General features: G+C 32.2%; 2 protein-coding genes across 3 annotated transcripts; both read left to right on the top strand.

Moving 5' to 3' along the window:
- The first annotated feature begins 1541 nt into the window (after window positions 1-1541).
- LOC123890858 lies at window positions 1542-7131 on the top strand. Its single transcript, XM_045940567.1, has 2 exons — window positions 1542-1804; window positions 3314-7131. Exon 2 carries the CDS (start codon window positions 3429-3431, stop codon window positions 6585-6587), a length of 3159 nt encoding a protein of 1052 aa, XP_045796523.1. The 5' UTR covers window positions 1542-1804; window positions 3314-3428; the 3' UTR covers window positions 6588-7131.
- A 2576-nt stretch (window positions 7132-9707) lies between these two features.
- On the top strand, window positions 9708-15810 carry LOC123890860 (protein BONZAI 3-like). 2 transcript variants are annotated; one of them, XM_045940574.1, is made up of 16 exons: window positions 9708-10271; window positions 11682-11729; window positions 11873-12021; window positions 12145-12190; window positions 12388-12444; window positions 12651-12830; window positions 12948-13082; window positions 13175-13236; window positions 13360-13456; window positions 13543-13657; window positions 13744-13820; window positions 13940-14077; window positions 14611-14778; window positions 15017-15130; window positions 15233-15329; window positions 15512-15810. In XM_045940574.1, exons 1-16 carry the CDS (start codon window positions 10131-10133, stop codon window positions 15634-15636), a joined length of 1749 nt encoding a protein of 582 aa, XP_045796530.1. In that variant the 5' UTR covers window positions 9708-10130; the 3' UTR covers window positions 15637-15810. The 2 variants fall into 2 exon arrangements, with proteins under 2 accessions (XP_045796530.1, XP_045796531.1); XM_045940575.1 differs by lacking the exons at window positions 15233-15329; window positions 15512-15810 and having other exon boundaries at window positions 9972-10271; window positions 14996-15117.
- The last annotated feature ends 1502 nt before the right edge of the window (window positions 15811-17312 follow it).

Consider the following 17312-nt stretch of genomic DNA (forward strand, 5'->3'; position numbering starts at 1 on the left):
AATGTAAAACACATAAGAAAACTTATCCACGTAAAAGAGAGAAGAGAGAAAAACAAAAAATACATGGTTCGGGTCGGGATCAATAAAACCAAAACCATATCCCCGTTTCTATATCATGTCATTAAAATGAAGTAATTTAACGATGGTCATAATATATATCTTTTACTGTATTTATTTTATTGAAAAATGCTAAACAATATTCGAGACACTAGTTAAACTTATTAATAAGAAAATTTTATCTTGTAATTTATGCATTTAATATCTTAAAAGTGTAAAAAAGTTACGGTACTCTACAAATATTAATTTTATCATTTATTTCTATCATTTATCTACTATGATGGAATCATTAGTTGGTTCAGTTGTGATTGACGCTAAATTTGGTAGGGAGGATCACGGTTCGATCCCCACAACTGCGATCGGGAGGGGGAATTTGATGTCAGAACTGACCCCCAAACCAGATTAAACCGGTGGTGAAAAAAAAAAAGAAAAAGAATAATCTCTTTTACTCATTAAAAGTATTTAGAAGTTTCTATGCATTGGGAGAAGAGAAATCATTCTTAACTAGACGATTAGCCGTGCGATGCACGGGTTTTATGTGTTGTTTTATACTATAACATAAAAAAATTATTTGTATATGTAGTAAATCTAAAATCGAAAAATAAGTATTATCAAAATAATAGTAACAATAGAAGTTATCTAAATGTATGTGATATAGATATTAAATATGTGTTTATACATTTAAAAAAAAGTTATTTATAGTTATACACTACATTTGAAGTCACCTTGGTATATTCTTTATTAACATTTGTTAGCAATATCTTTAATTCATTCTTTAAAATAACTCTAGAAATTACTAACATATAATTGACCATTGAAAAAAAATTGATGTTGGAACATAATAATTTTTTTGTATTATAAATTTCATCGGAGGATTCTGAGTTGGATAAACTACTTCATTATCAAATCGGTCATTTATATTTATTTGAAACATATTGAGGCAAAGATAAACCAACTTAACCGAGTACTCAAAATTGAATATGATAAAAATCATGAACAACATACAAACAATCCGTAAATTTTATTTTATCTATTTTTTTATTAACACTTCAAATTGATTTTTATTTGGATCAACCAAAAGAATGTGACGATGAATTTGCGTACCAAAATCATCCGTAAATAGTCTTGACAATCGACCAACTAATTATATACACAAAGATTGAACAAAAGATTATTAGCAAAAGCATAACCTATTATGAACCAAAAATAATAAAATACACAAAATAATAAAATGAAGAAAAAAATTAAAATGATTAGTAACCCAGAATAATAAAAATAATAATAATAATAATAATAACATTTAGTACCACACATTAAATGAATGTAAGTGAGTGATATGGCTAAATGAAAGGTTTTCATTGGTTTAAGTGGGTGATGTGGATTAGGGTTTAGATAGTCAATTGGACATCTATCTAGAATTTATATATATATATATATATATATATATATATATATATATATATATATATATATAGGCAAATTTCAATTTTCAAGGGTTCATTCCTTTGAATCAAACCTTCAATTTTTCACTTCCCGCTTAATGGGCAGTCTCTTTGTCTTTAGCACATTAAATAATTAAAAAATACATATAAAAAAAAAACAAACTATATTGTACGCATTTAGGAGGAAAAAAAACATTAATAATAAATAAACAATCAAACAAAATAATAACTCAAGTGCCATAATCTACGCAGAAGAGGAAGGAGGACGAAGATAAAAGTACAACAACCTCGCAGCCACGGTGCAAGTAAGTTCGTTTCCCTCTAATTCCTTCAATCTCTCTGTCCGTTCCTTTCTCAGATCGCAATTTAGGGGTTTTCGTCAAACTTTTTTTTTGTTAATTGAAATGGATTTGAAATTAGGGTTTATATTATGCTATGTGATTCATGACCTAGCTTCCATTTCAATGCCTAAAATTTACGGTAATTGTTTATATTATTAGTAATTATGAGTATTATTGTAGTAGTAGTTGTTGTTTTTATCGTTAGTTCATGAGCTGAAAATGAATCTTTAAACTTTCAGGTAGCATATATATTTTGCTTTTTAGCTTTTGAATCTAAATAGCTGATTTTAGATCATTTGGCTTTTCATGTGATTCGTTCAAGTTTTTTTTTAGTTAATGTTTAGATCTACTTTTGTAGTTTTGTGTCAAATTTGGATTTTAATTTGCAGTTTTTTTTTTTTGGTTTCTTGTTGAATTTGTTTTCTCTTTCCAAAGATTTGTAAAGGAGACTGTGAAAATAACTTTTTTGAAAGCATGGTTGTATTTTTCTAATTGAAAAGGAAATAGATTAAGGGAAATTTTCTTTTTGATGCCAAACAGGTACTGGCTCTGTTTCCCATTTTATTGCATGGTTGGTAAAGTTGTTATCACTCCTATTAGACTAAGCGTCTGTTTGCTAAAACTATGTTGTAAACTAGCTGATAGCTGAAAAATTAACTGTTTGAAATTGAAGTGTTTGGTAAAATCAGTTGTTCAAATTAAGTGATTGATAAATATAAGTTTTTTTTTTTCTTTCTAGATTACCAGTTGTTAGTAGTTTACCCAACAATCAATCAAAATTAGCCACATAAGCAAATTTGTAAGTGGAGTAAAAGTTAGTTTGCGGGTACTACTTACAAATTTACTTATGTGTGTGGTTTTCATTGGTTGTTGGGTAAATTACCTACAATTCTTCAAGGGGTAACATATGTCTCACCTATAAATAAAATGACACTGAAGTACTTAATATATTTATTTTTAAATATTTTAATTTTATTTCAAATCATTTTTCATCTTTAAAATAGAAAATGTGCTGTATGATTTTTTTTGAATGAAAATAATTTTTGTCATCTTTAAAATGAAGCTAGCTTATTTGTATTATTACCAAACAGAGCTTAAATTATCAATCACTTATAGAAAAAGAATTATCATAGTTTTTTCTAAAAAAAGAATGAATTATCGTTGCGGAAAATATTGAAGTTGAATGCAAAAGCATGGATTCTTGAGCCAAACTTGATTTTAAAGAAAGATATCGAAACAAATGATTTCTAAGCAAAATCACATTTGTTTGTATTTGAATGGGATTTTGGTTGAGCATATGTCGATGCAAACATGCAATAAGTCTTATTACAAACTTTACTTTTGATATCCACATTTCAGCTAAAATTAATGCTTGAAACACCCATTTAGCGCACTCAATTTGTTTTGATTATGCAAGCAATTCATGTTGTTCTTGTTTAATGGTTCATTGGGGGTTTGACTTGTGTCAATCAGGTGAAAATGTTGCACTGTGTCTGGGTGTCAAATTTGTGAAAAGGAAGAAGTTTCCCATCTGTGTGTTGTATGATTGAGGGAACTACAGTAATTAAGTTTTGATTTCATCTTACTCATGGAGTGCAACAAGGATGAGGCTCTGAGGGCGAAACAAATTGCTGAAAATAGAATGCAAAATGGCGACTTTGTAGGGGCACTGAAGTTTGCTAGAAAAGCTCAACGACTGTTTCCTGAGATCCAGAACATTACTCAGATCCTTACTGTCTGTGAGGTTCACTGTGCTGCACAGAACAAACTCTCTACTTCTGATATGGACTGGTATGGAATACTTCTGACTGATAAATTTACTGAAGAAGCAACAATAAAGAAACAGTACAAAAAGCTTGCACTGCTACTTCATCCTGATAAAAATAGATCCGCTGGGGCAGAGGCTGCTTTCAAATTGATTGTGGAAGCTAACAGGGTCTTGAGTGACCCAACAAAGCGTTCTTTATATAACGCGAAGATTAGCCGCCTTGTTGGAATTACAGCATCACAGGTTCCATCCCATCACACAGATAGGAGTTATTTTGGGGTGAAAGTTGATGAAAATGCTAGAAATTACCATAATAGTTTTCATTCCCATACTCATAATTCAAATCAACAGGATGAACGGCCTACATTTTGGACATCATGCCAACACTGTAATACTAAGTACCAGTACTACAGATCCATTGTAAATGCCACCGTGCATTGTCAACAATGTTCTAGACCCTTTAAAGCTCATGATATAGGGTTCTATGTACCAACAGAACATACATCACAATCATTTAACAGTCATAAATATCCTCCAAACCATGTGCCGCCAAAAGAAGCATCGAAAAGTAATGGCAGAAAACCTTATGGTAAAGGACCGGAGGAAAAAGTTGTGCCTTCTTGTCCTGTATATATGGCAAAATGTAGTGCTGGAAATGGTGCCTCTTGTAAAGTTCGGAAGAGTAAAGACGGCCATGGGGCTGCAGGAGTGACAAAGGCTGGTGCTGGAACATCCAATGGTGCAACATCCAAAGCCAAGCAATCACAAATCCCAACAAATGTTGGAAGTAAGAGAGCAAGGCAGCCAGCATCAGCAGAGTTTGAGAGTGCCTCCAAAAGGCCACAACAAGATAAATCATTTAAGTCTGTTAAAGTGGAGAAACAAGAAGTACCTGGAAATGGTGGGTTCAATAACACGAATCCAGCTAGTTTTACTGCCGATGTGGTTGATCAGAATGGAGAGATAAGAAATAAAGCAAATGCCCAACCCGAAAAAACAGATTTAAGGAAACAAATGAAATCGAATATTGATGATACAAAGGCCAAAGCTGAAAATTCTCAACTGAAATCGAATCTCCCTCCTGATGATGTTATTAGCTGTCCTGATCCAGATTTCAGTAATTTTGACAAGATAAAGACAGAGGATTCATTTGCTGATAATCAATTCTGGGCTATTTATGATGATACTGATTGTATGCCAAGATTCTACGCTCACATCAAGAAGGTGCACTCCCCTTTCAAGCTGGAATATACTTGGCTGGAACCTAATCCGAACCACAAAGATGAGATTGATTGGTATGATGCAGGTTTGCCTGTTGCATGCGGTAAGTACAGACTCGGTCATTCTCAGAAAACTAGAAATTGCGGTATGTTCTCTCACCAGGTGCATTGCACAAAAGGAAGTGCTAGAGGTTCTTATCTGGTATATCCCATGAAGGGAGAAACTTGGGCAATTTTCAGACATTGGGATATAGGATGGAGTTCCAATCCAGAAAAGAATTCAGAATATCAATTTGAATATGTGGAAGTCCTATCTGATTTTGATGAGAAAGATGGTGTTAAAGTTGCTTATCTCAGGAAAGTGAAAGGGTTTGTTAGTCTCTTTCAGCAAACTGTGCAGAATGGAATTGGCATATTTTGTATTCCATCTAAGGAGTTGTATAGGTTTTCACACCGGGTTCCTTCATTTACAATGACTGGTAATGAAAGGGAAGACGTTCCAAGAGGATCGTTTGAACTTGACCCTGCTGGCCTGCCTATGAGTGTTACTCGAGTTGAAGTAGGCGATCCTAGTGATGTGAAGATGAAGGTTGAAAAGTTAAACAATGTAGTCAGTTCTTGCCAGGAATCCTCCAAGCGTAAAGTTGAACAGGCAAAGTCAAATGAGCGTGTTCACAAAGCAAAGTTGCGAGAGAGTAAATGTACTGAAAGAGTTCCACCAATCATTAGAAGATCGTCAAGGTCAAATGTGAAAAGTATGGACAATGGTCAAGCAAGCACTAGTCAAAATATGGTCAGAGAGGATGACAAAAACAATAGCCAAAGGGACTACAGTCAACCGGAAGGAAGTGAAGCTGCTACAATTCAGACCAATAAGAATTTCAAAACACCAAAGAAATCTGAGAAGAGAAATTATCATGGAGAGACATTGACAGTTCCAAGATCACCTATAGATTTAAGAAAAAAAATTGATGTAGGAGGTGCTGGTGAATGTGCAACTGGCAAGTTGACTGATGATCATTCTAACACTAGCAATAATATTAAGGAAACTGTGTCTTCTCGGTCTGTGGGAAATGATAGTGCACGTTTGAAAAAAGATTCTGGAGTTGTGGGAGCATGTTATGACTTTAATAAGGAAAAATCTAGGGAGATGTTTCAGTGTGGTCAGATATGGGCAATATATGGTGATAGAGATGGTATGCCTGATGTTTATGTTCAAATCAAGAAGATTGGATCCACCTCTAATTTAAGGCTGCATGTATCTGAACTTGAACCCTGCTCGCCACCAAAAGGCTTGAAACAAACAATATCATGTGGCTCCTTCAAAATTAAAAAAGCCAAACTCCAAATTCTCTCTCCCTCTGCGTTCTCTCATCCACTAAAAATTGAACCCATGGAAAATAGCATATATGAAATTTACCCTAAAAAAGGTGAGATTTGGGCACTATACAAGGATCAGAACTATGAACTTACTTCTTCAAACCAGGGCAGAGGTGAATGTTATATAGTAGAAGTATTAGCAGAAAGTGACAAGTGTATACAAGTTGTTGTTCTGGTGCGTCTTAACGGATCTCAGCCAATTTTCAAGGCTCCCATTATTCGGCGATCTAAGACCAGTATACTTGAAATATTAAGAGAAGAGGTTGGTAGATTTTCACATCAGGTTCATGCTTTTCAGCCCAGTGGGAAAGATGATGTTCATCTCAGTGGATGTTGGGTGGTCAATCCTTCCTCAATTCCTGGTTTTTCATACACTTAGACTGAACTATAGCCATTTTATTTTATGACTCCATTTTATGTAGTTAGTTGTGAATTTGTGTTTTGTTGTACCATTTAACCAGCTATTCTATGAAGTAAGAGGAATATATGGAAATGTGTTAAAGAGACTTCTTCGTTCCATATTTTGATAGTTGTTTTCGTTAAAGCTGCTGTTTTTATCTTCGTATCTGTTTGTTATCATCGGTGAATGCTTGATTCGGCATCGGCACCAGATCTTGTGTTGGCATTTAACACTTCTGCCCTATGATGTCCTGATTTATCCTTAACAGTTTACTATGAACTTGCATCTCTCAAGAGCAAAAGAAAAGTATAGGACATCTCATGGCATAGTGAAGGGGATCTGTCATGGCAATTCGTTTCTATCCTTAAATAATTGTAACTGTACTCCTTTTGAGTTTTGAATTGTTTGTTGACAGGGTCCGTTTACAACATTTTATTCATTTTGGAGGAGTTAAATTTTCCTTTTAACCACAAATTCTACTCATTGTCACGTTTCTGGAAATAAAACCACTGATTTTTCATTATTCTTTTCCTCTACAGCTCTACTCTTACTGTACATCTTTTTTTTTTTTAACGAACTCTTACTGTCCATCTTAAACTGCATATGTTTGTATATTTATTATAGTACACACTTTTTTTTTATATAGTTTTATGTTATTAGCCCTCTGGTTCCTAGGGAAAAGGAGTCATGTTAATTCAAAGTTCGGCCACGAGATAAGTAAAGTTCGACAAAAAATTGTTGTTTTTTATATAGTTTATGGTGTGAATGTTTAAAAAAAATAAAGGGCATTGTAAACTATTGTAAGTTGACAGCATATAGTTTATTTTAAGCAAAATTTGTTGTAGACTTGTAGTTGTCAAGGATGTATATGAGCTTTTGGTTATGGTGGAATCCTATTCTTTTTAAAATTTATTTTAAAAAATAATTATTCAAAGAGTTCAACATGCATGTAATCAATGTATAATGTAAGTCACCATGCATGTGCTTATAAAAGTAAGTGTTGGAGGTGTCGTTAAAATGTGGGGTTGACTATAATACAACAAAAATTTGCTGTGAATTGATTCAGGGATCATACCTATTTGGCTGTCCCTATCCAAAGTCATATTGTTAGTTGTTTAACTAGTATTATTTTACTAATCATGCCTTCGAAGATTTAATGATAGAGAGTTTGTTTGTTTTCCTCTATCCAAAACCCTTAACATGTTGTGAATCATTTACAACTTACAAGGATATATATAGTGAAGTCTAAGGTGGCTTTTAGCATAAAAGTATGGTCAAGGATTGCCACATCATGCTTCTGATAATATATGAATATGTCATCATGGACTCATGGTGAGGACTGAGGAATGTTTCAAGAGTCACACTTCTTTGGTACATCTTTGTCAATATAAATAAGTTGACGAGTTAAGGTTGGTATTTATAAAATACATTACAAAATTATTTATAATTAGACTATATATTTTTTTAATTAGACTATATTTAATTAATGACCATAGAGTGGATCTGATGATAAAAATAAAATGACCATGAAGTCTAGTCAATTTAATATATCCATTTACTATAAACAAAAAAAAAATCCATATCCATAATCTCTCTAAGGGTCCCTTTGATCCAGCTTTTTTTAGAATTTATACAAATAGCTTATGCAATATAAATTAGATTTCATGTTATTTTATAAGTTCACACTAGTGAAAATTGTAATTTTATAAGCTATTTTATCATAAACTATCTTGACAAACTTATAATAATATATAAAAATTGCATAAGCTCTAAAAAAAGCTAGGTCAAACGAGCGCTAAGTACCGAGCTTATTTTCATCAACAACAAAAAGAAAATACTACCTACCAAGCTTATCTTTTACTACTACTAACACTAAATTCCTGGCTCTTTTCTTTTCATTTTGAGCATAAACTTCCTAGCTATTTCAAAGGGATTTAAAATTGTAAATGCGGTCAACATTGTTTATCCAAAACGGAAGTATACTTTGAGCCTTTGCAGGTTTCAAAAATATTCAATTGTTTTACTTGTAACTTGGCTGACCTAAAGACAATTGAAAATGATTGTCTTAGCTAGAATTTAAATTTAAATTCTCTTGAATATAATTCATCTTTAACTTAACTCAAGTTATTTAATCATTACGTAATTGCTCATTTTTTTATTTAGAGATTATTTTCCTATGTCTCACATCACAATAGGTTTCATTTGCAAGTTTCCTAATTACTTCCTTCGTCCCAAATCATAAGGGGAAAAAAATGAAAATCACACTTATTAAGAAAAATCAAATCATAATAATATGGAGTATGTGTTTTTCAATATATTTAGGCACACTCATCTATATCTATACCTATATATAAAAAGAATAAAACAAATTTTGGTGTAGACTTTTTATAATACAAACAATATCCTTGATTTATTTTTTTTTACAACAAAAATCTCTTATTAACAAACTCACCATAACATAAGACATGTTTTTTTAGCAGCAAAAATATTTTATTAACAAACTCACCATAACATAAGGCATATTTTTTTTTGTTTTTTAACATAAATTTACATAATAGACACGAACAGGCGCGGAGCGCGCCCTGTCTTGCCGCTAGTATAAATAAATAAAATTAATAAAAAAATAATTTAGTCACATCATTTTATCTATTTTGTGTGCCTAACACCTCAAATTTGTACCTAATATCATTTTATCTATTTAGGATTAGGAAGAGAGAGATATTATTTTATATTTTTTCTCTCTTTATTTGTTCTATCATTGATTTCCACATTTATATACACATATACATACATTTTTTATTTTTATACACAATAGTTTTTCTTGTGCAACAAGTATTGCTTACCGTTCACCCCCCAAAGAAAGAAACGCAATAATAATGAATATAATTTGTTTGTTAATATATAATAAAAATTTGGTGAATAACTTTCTACCAAAATAAAAAATAAAAAATTGGTGAATAATTAATATGCATCTTCCGAGTTACTACTACTGCAACAACCTGTACTGTACTACATTGAAATTCGATAAGATCAAAGAAACGAAACGCGTGCGTATTGTTCGAGTTGAGTTTAAATAGAAACTACTTAACTTAACTACGTAGTACGTTTCTGAAATTAATTAAACTCACCAAATTCTCGTGTTATTAATTTCGTAAAGAGTCCTAGGGTTTTCCGTTTGAGTTTAATTTTTTTTTTTATAAGCAAAAGTAAACATCAGAAACAGCGTCGATGTAAATTTTTTTTACATATATAATGAATCATGTATTTTTAAATATCATACATGATGTGTTGGTATATTATATGTGTAAAATAACTTTACATTAACTGTGAATATAAATTAAATTGTTTAGGTTTTGTCAGATAAACAGAAACAGCCTTATTATAAATAACAAACAAAAAGATTTTTCTGTCAAAAAAAAAATAACAACAAAAACTATATAAAAGCATTTGATCGATCGATTTAATCGCTGATTGTTTCATTGAAATTGAAAAATTGAAAAAGAAAATTAGTGTTTAAGAAAAATGGGAGGGTGTTTCTCAGATATGAAAGGTGCGAAACAAGCAGTGGGAGGTGCTCTTCCTCAAACTGCACCGAACAACAATGACGCCGTCGATTTCTTCTATACTGCTCAAGGTTTTCAGCCATTGTTCACGCAAGTTGAGGTACCAAGGAAGATACACTTTCAAATTCTTTTTCTTGTTTATCTTTAATTTATTTCTGCAAATGTTGTTTATACCGATCTTTCAAGAAATTGGACTAAAGATTAAGTGTGTTTGTGTTTGTGTTTGATTCTGCTGTGACTGAACTTGATTCTGTAAAACCGATTTTAGTTAAATGTGTGTGTGTGTGACTAAAATTGATTTTGAATGAGTTGATTTTGTAAAATCAGTTTTAGTTAAATGTGAGTTCTGGTGAGTGTGATAATCACGTTTGGAGTTTTGATAATCACGTTTGGAGTTAAAAGTTAGAATGTTTGAATTTTTTTTTTGTTTTTTGGTGTTAACCATGTGGTTCTCAGGATAGTTGGGCTGCCACTTGGGTTGGTCCGGTTATATTGGTTTGAGACCCGGGAGTGTGCTCCTCCTTAAAGTGTTAGGTTCGATTCTCTCTGGTGCCGATTCTCTCTGGTGCCAATTTGGGTGGGATAATTTAGCTTCTTACAAAAAAAAAGAAGTAAAATTTAGTCAAGAATTGTTATTCCTAATCCTGGGCATTGAACTCGATTCTCTCGAACGATTCGTCTTAGGGGACATCATTAATCACTTGAGCACAATGTCTTGGTTAAAGTTAGAAATTCTAACTTCTAAGTTATAATCAAACACACACCGAATTGGTGAGATCCAACAAATGTTTGCTTGTATATGAGACCGGAGGAGTTCGGATAAATTAATTAAGTTATTGTTAATAATTTGAAGTTTACAACAAAAAATAACTATTTGACATAAAATAAAGATATCAACTTAAAAAAACAGAGTATGATGACCAGAAAGTTTAGTTTCACGATAAATTGGAACAAGGGAACATTTCTTTATTGACCAGCGTGGACCCGGCATGAAGATTCTTATTGCTATGGGTATATTTGTGAATACGAATCTTAGCAAACAAGGGAACACAACCACTGCTTCCACCTTGTTTGGTGGAAATTCCAATTCTTAATTTTTATTTTTTTTTGATAATCCAATTCTTAATTCTTTATCATGAAAAGGATTGTTTAATTGTTATCTTTCACCTGGGGTTAACCATGATATTTATGTACTATTGCTTATAAATATTCCTTTCTATATTTTTTTATATAATTTTGATAAACTAAATTAATTTTTTCATAACAGAATAAGTAAAAAAATAAATTTTTAAAATTCATGTTTTCAAAAGAATTGCTTAGTCCCTGACATTACATTTCTGAATCTGCTTGTTGTTTTATCACACTATTTTTGCCATTTAAGAATATGTTTTGAAGTTTCATTTGTTTGATATCCTATATTTGTCTTTCATTTTAGTTATTTCAAATATATACTATTTGTCATTGTTGGAATTTGGACAATTACTTATGGTCTTCTAATCTTTTGCTGCAGCTATCTCTTTCAGCATGTAACTTGCTTGATCTGGACATTACATCAAAGGTAAATTTCCTATACATAAGAATGCATATGTTTTGTATGTAATGGTTCATGGTTGCCACCTTTTTTTCTCCCATTTATCTACCTTGCTAAAACCACCCTAAAACCATTACTACTGTCTGATGTTTTTAATGTTTTAATTTCAGAGTGATCCTATGGTAGTGATGTATGCAAAGAAAGGAGATGGGAAATTGGAAGAATTGGGACGTACTGAAGTCGTAATGAATAGTTTGAATCCAGAATGGATAGAGAAAATTAGTATTGCATTTCATTTTGAGATGGTGCAACCACTTGTGTATGCTATCCCTGATCTATATTTCATGTTATTGTTCTGCATAAATGCTGTGCTTTGCTTATATAACAAATGAGATTACATGACTTCTTTCTAATTTATCTCCCTCATTTTGCTTTCTTTCAGATTTCGTGTGTACGACATTGACACAGCATATCATGGTGACCCCAAGGTTTGTAAACCAACCGTATAATAAAAGTTAATCAGGATTTCAATATGAAAAATTTAGACTGGGGTAAAAGACAGGGACAACTTGTAACCTGCTAAAAGAACTTCAGCTATAGGGTATTTTAGATTGCAATAAAAAGTTGTGACGGTGAAGTTTATATATTTGAAAACTGAAAGTTTGAATATGTTATTCTCTTACAGTCACTTAAACTGAATGATCAAGAATTCCTTGGAGAGGCAAGTTGCACTTTATCAGAGGTCAGTCTAATTACTTATATATTATCCACTACAATATTTCATTTGTTTGTATTCATTTTCTTTTATCGAAAACTACCAGTTCACATTTTCATTGGTGGGTTTTTCACCTGGTAACATGTGATATGTCTGTTCTCCACCCATATTAATTTAAATTCGAACACAGAATTGACCCATGGTTTTTCCTATTTGTGTGTACCATGGAACAGATTGTGACCAAACCAAGCCGGAGCTTAACCTTAAAACTTCAAAACAAAAGAGGGAATAGTGGTCAAAGAAATCAAGGGGCAATTACCATTCATGCTGAGGAGACGGTTGCTGCAAGGAGTGCTGCTGAGATTATCTTCCGTTGTTCTCACTTGGATAACAAAGACAAATTTTCTAAAAGTGTACATATTCAATACCCATATACATAATATACATATATGTTCCATAACTAAGTGCACAATTATTTATTTGTTTATTTATTACATTTGTAAAAATTCTCATCTTGTTTTTTCTTGTAGGATCCTTTTCTAAGGATATCAAGAATAGTTGAAAGTGGAGGTTCTGTTCCTATTTGCAAGACTGAAGTTATAGACAACAACTTAAATCCAAAATGGAAACCAGTTTGTCTTAATTTCCAGCAATTTGGAAGTAAAGTAAGCTTGCCATCTTTGGACACAACAAATCGGATGTTTCATCATACCATATAGATTACTTGACATTTTTTTTAATTACTTTTTCTATGCAGGAAAATCCATTAGTTATTGAGTGTTTTGATTTCAATAGCAGCGGCAATCATGTACTTATCGGGTAAATGTTGAATTATAGTTTTTTAATTTCTATTGAGCCTAAACTGTTTTAGGCTTTTCATTTTCTAGTTCGTACTTTATAGATGCAAAATAGTGACATGACATCAAAGTTTGTGGCCAACAGTAAACTGCAGAAATCAGTAGCAGACCTTGAAAAGCTATACCATGAGAGAGCAGGCGCCAATTTTGTCATGCCATCCACACACCACGGACAACAGAAGGTGTTTATCGACCGATCTATGCAATTGATTTACATTTTGGCTCTGATTTGATTCACCTCACACCTGATATAATTTCTTCATTACAGGTTTTGAAGGGTCAACTCTTTGTGGATCAATATTGTGAAAAGGAACAATTCAGCTTTATTGACTACATATCTAGTGGATTTGAACTAAACTTCATGGTTGCAGTAGATTTCACCGGTAAGTGTCAGTTGTGCTATTGCTTAAGGTGAATATTAGTACTAATTTTATCGTTTAGTTTGTTAAGTGCTTCAATATTTGTCCAGCTTCAAATGGAAGTCCTCAACAGCCAGATTCTTTGCATTATATCGATGCATGCGGCCGGTTAAATTCATATCAAAAGGTAAGCTTGATACTTGTCAATGGAAGATTCTGAATTTTTTAAATCATCAACTTGTGAAACATATCATACATCTTTTTAACTTCTTTTCAGTACTGAATAACATAGAAAAATTTGTGTAGGCTATAATGGAGGTTGGAGAAGTTATTCAGTTCTATGATTCTGATAAGCAGTTTCCTGCTTGGGGTTTTGGGGGAAAGATACCTGGTGGAACTGTATCTCACTGTTTTAATCTGAATGGAAGTCCAACTAGCTCTGAGGTGAGAAACTGTATATTTTTTTTTTATGGTACACTGATTCTTTCTCTATTATTCACTGGAGAAGGTATAAAATGGTGCAGCAGACTGTTTATTCTTGGAAAGGTGGAAAACTATTAATGTTTTCATTCTTTAATAAACTCAGTTTAACCAGTCATCAAATTTTATGATAATAACATTCATATCGAGTATAAGTTCCATTAGAAATCATAGAGTCTATTATGGGTGAATAATGATCAGTCCTCATCCAACTAAATAACATATGATCCTAAATAGTTGGATGGATACTGATAGCATGAGTGATGAGTGTCAGAACGGAGTGAATGAGTTTTTAAAATTTGCAGTAAAACATCTTGCTAAAAAAGTTACATCTCCATGTTTTCTCATTGTTAATTTTGGAGCAACTCATAATAACAACATGATAACAATTTATTATGCAAAACAGTTCTTTGAAGGTCTTTTACCATTTTGCTCATTGATCATGAACATATACATTCTTATAAAAAGAGTAAGATATAGTTTTCCGATGTGTTTAGGTGGAAGGAGTTGGAGGCATAATGGATGCTTATGCTAGTGCTGTACGCAATGTCAACCTATCAGGACCCACTTTATTTGGCCCAGTTATCAACACGGCTGCAAAAATGGCTGCTGAGTCCCTTGCATCATATAACAGCACTAAGTACTTTGTGTTGCTTATCATAACGGTGAGAAAGACAATAAATTTGATACACTTTCAATATAAAACTGTTTACATTGTCGAACAATCACAGTCAATCAATCATATGTATGTATGTGACTTTTAAAATAGTTTTGATTAAAGTCAAATACTTTAATCATCGGATGGTTATAATTGATTGACAGTGTAAAAAAACTTTACACTCACAGCGCATACTAATTAAATCTTTAAAAATAATCAATCAGATGTCTGTGATCTTCTCGTAGGATGGAGTTGTTACTGATCTTCAAGAAACCATAAATGCTTTGGTTAAAGCATCTGATCTTCCCTTATCGATACTTATAGTTGGTGTTGGAAGTGCTGATTTCACAAGCATGGAGGTCTTACTCTTATATCCTTGCCTAAGTTTCTTTTCTTTAGCATGGCAAATGTAATGCTATGCTTTGTTATCTAAGATAATAACATAATTGGCTTAATTACAGGTATTGGATGCTGATAATGGACGTCGCTTAGAAAGTTCTACTGGCCGTATAGCTACACGAGATATAGTGCAGTTTGTCCCCATGAGAGAAGTACAAAGTAAGTACTAGTTGCTTCATGTTAACTTGTCTAATAGTCTTACAATTATATCTCCCCTTCGTTTCATTAACATCAATCTCTGTACCATTAAGTTTAAAGTTGTAAACACAAAACAAATATTTATTACTTTTTTACATTTCTTCGTTTCATTTAACCGAAATTCATTCTTGTGTTTTTGGCAGGCGGACAAATCTCTGTTGTGCAAGCTCTTTTGGAGGAACTACCTAATCAGTTTTTGACTTTCATGCGAAGTAGAGATATCAAACCACTCACTTCCCGTTTCCCTAATGCACCCTCTATTCAATAGATTTTACAATTAGAGACCCCAAGCTTATATCTCTCTATAGATAGTTGATGCACAAAACTCCGTTGATTTTAAGTGGTACTTTTTTTTTGTTGGGTGCAGATGGAATTTTAGGTCTCACAATATATTTGGCATTTTTCATTTAAATGAACTGTGAATAGAGGCATGAATCTCCAACATATGTAGCAAACTTGATTAGAGGAGTTAGATAGTAGTTAATAATGCGCTACTTCTATTTTATATTAATTATAGCTTTTAGTTTACATTTAGTGATTTTAGCTTCAAGTTGATCTTCATTTCTTCCATGTGTATATAATTGATCTACTATTCATTGTTGGAAGCGAGAACGCTTTTGCTTTAATATTCATAATTTGGTATCGGTTGCAAATAATAATTCTTCTATTACCTTCATCTCACTTCTTTGAAAACCTTTTCCTTGTTTGGAAATCTTCATTCATGGCTGACTTAACATTCACATGTTGATACTCATTCAATTATGACTAAAAATTAATAGTACATTTAATATGAACCTCTAAAATAAGGTCCAAAGTACATGTACTCGCCAGAATATTCATAATGATCTTCAATTTAAACAAATTTCTCATTGTTATCCCATATTTTAGTCGAGCTAAAATATGCATTTATCTTTGGTTCAAAAGATGTTGACTCTATTCAAAAGTTCATTGATGTTGACTTTCATAAAGTGGGACATAAATGTCGTCAAGAACAAGAGAGATTATATTTAATCATCTCATTTATGAAACCAAGGGTAATGGAAAGTATATTTAATCATCTCATTTATGTCTTTAAGAATAAGAGAGTTTTAATGGAAAGTATTTGAAAGTATGGATTCGTTGTCCTATTTTGAAGTCGAAAAGGCAAAAGATGAAGAAATAACTTAGTTTCTTTTGTTATAAGAAATATTGCCTTTCGATCATTTTTGTTTCGACTGCAGTTATTAAGTCGAAATATTAATGATTATGGACTGCAAAAATCTTCTCATTTTAGAATGCAGTTCGATTTCAAGTAACGTTTCATTTCAAACGAAGGAGGATGCGTGACAGAAGATTATTAGTATAACGTTAAGTAGCAGTTACTTATTTCTGTCTATAAATACTAGTTTTCTAGTCGAAATAATGGTCACAATTCGCATACACAAACTCTCACAAACTCAAAGTACCCATGCTAAAGCGAGAAATGAGTGCAACGAGAAACATGTAAGAATCTGTGAACCATTATCCTTTATTTGTAAACATTTACAATTCAATGCAAAGTTAAATTTCTGCAAAGTCTTTATTTACGTTTAACTTGCAATTTACATGTTTTTCTCGTAAACTTTACCTTTCAAATCTTTTACAATCATTTGTATTTGAACCTTTTTGCATTAAATAGTTCTTTATAACAAGTAAACGTTGTATTCAATGATGAACATTCAAAACTCTTTTAATCCAACTCACAAACACTTGTCCCGAGATTTACTAGCTGATCTCTCAAGTAATTAATTTAAACTAGCGGTTGTTTATCAAAAATCAGCGTAAACACTCATATAGTCAGGTCCCAATTCTCAACATAATTCGTTAAACTCACTATCATTCATTTCATTTTCATCGTATGAATTTCCAACATAATTTTGATCTTCTACGATCACATGTTCTCTCATTCCATCTTCACCAGCTCCC

Source organism: Trifolium pratense, linkage group LG6, assembly GCF_020283565.1.
Source record: "Trifolium pratense cultivar HEN17-A07 linkage group LG6, ARS_RC_1.1, whole genome shotgun sequence".
Lineage (NCBI taxonomy): Eukaryota > Viridiplantae > Streptophyta > Magnoliopsida > Fabales > Fabaceae > Trifolium > Trifolium pratense.

What these genes read in the sequence shown, in the direction of transcription:
- LOC123890858 (XM_045940567.1), top strand. Translation starts at nt 3,429, where the DNA reads ATGGAGTGCAACAAGGATGAGGCTCTGAGGGCGAAACAAATTGCTGAA.
- LOC123890860 (XM_045940574.1), top strand. Translation starts at nt 10,131, where the DNA reads ATGGGAGGGTGTTTCTCAGATATGAAAGGTGCGAAACAAGCAGTGGGA. An exon ending in GGCAATCATGTACTTATCGG is followed by an intron (nt 13,237 to 13,359) that starts GTAAATGTTGAA and finishes TGTGGCCAACAG; the next exon opens with TAAACTGCAGAAATCAGTAG. An exon ending in GGTTGCAGTAGATTTCACCG is followed by an intron (nt 13,658 to 13,743) that starts GTAAGTGTCAGT and finishes ATATTTGTCCAG; the next exon opens with CTTCAAATGGAAGTCCTCAA.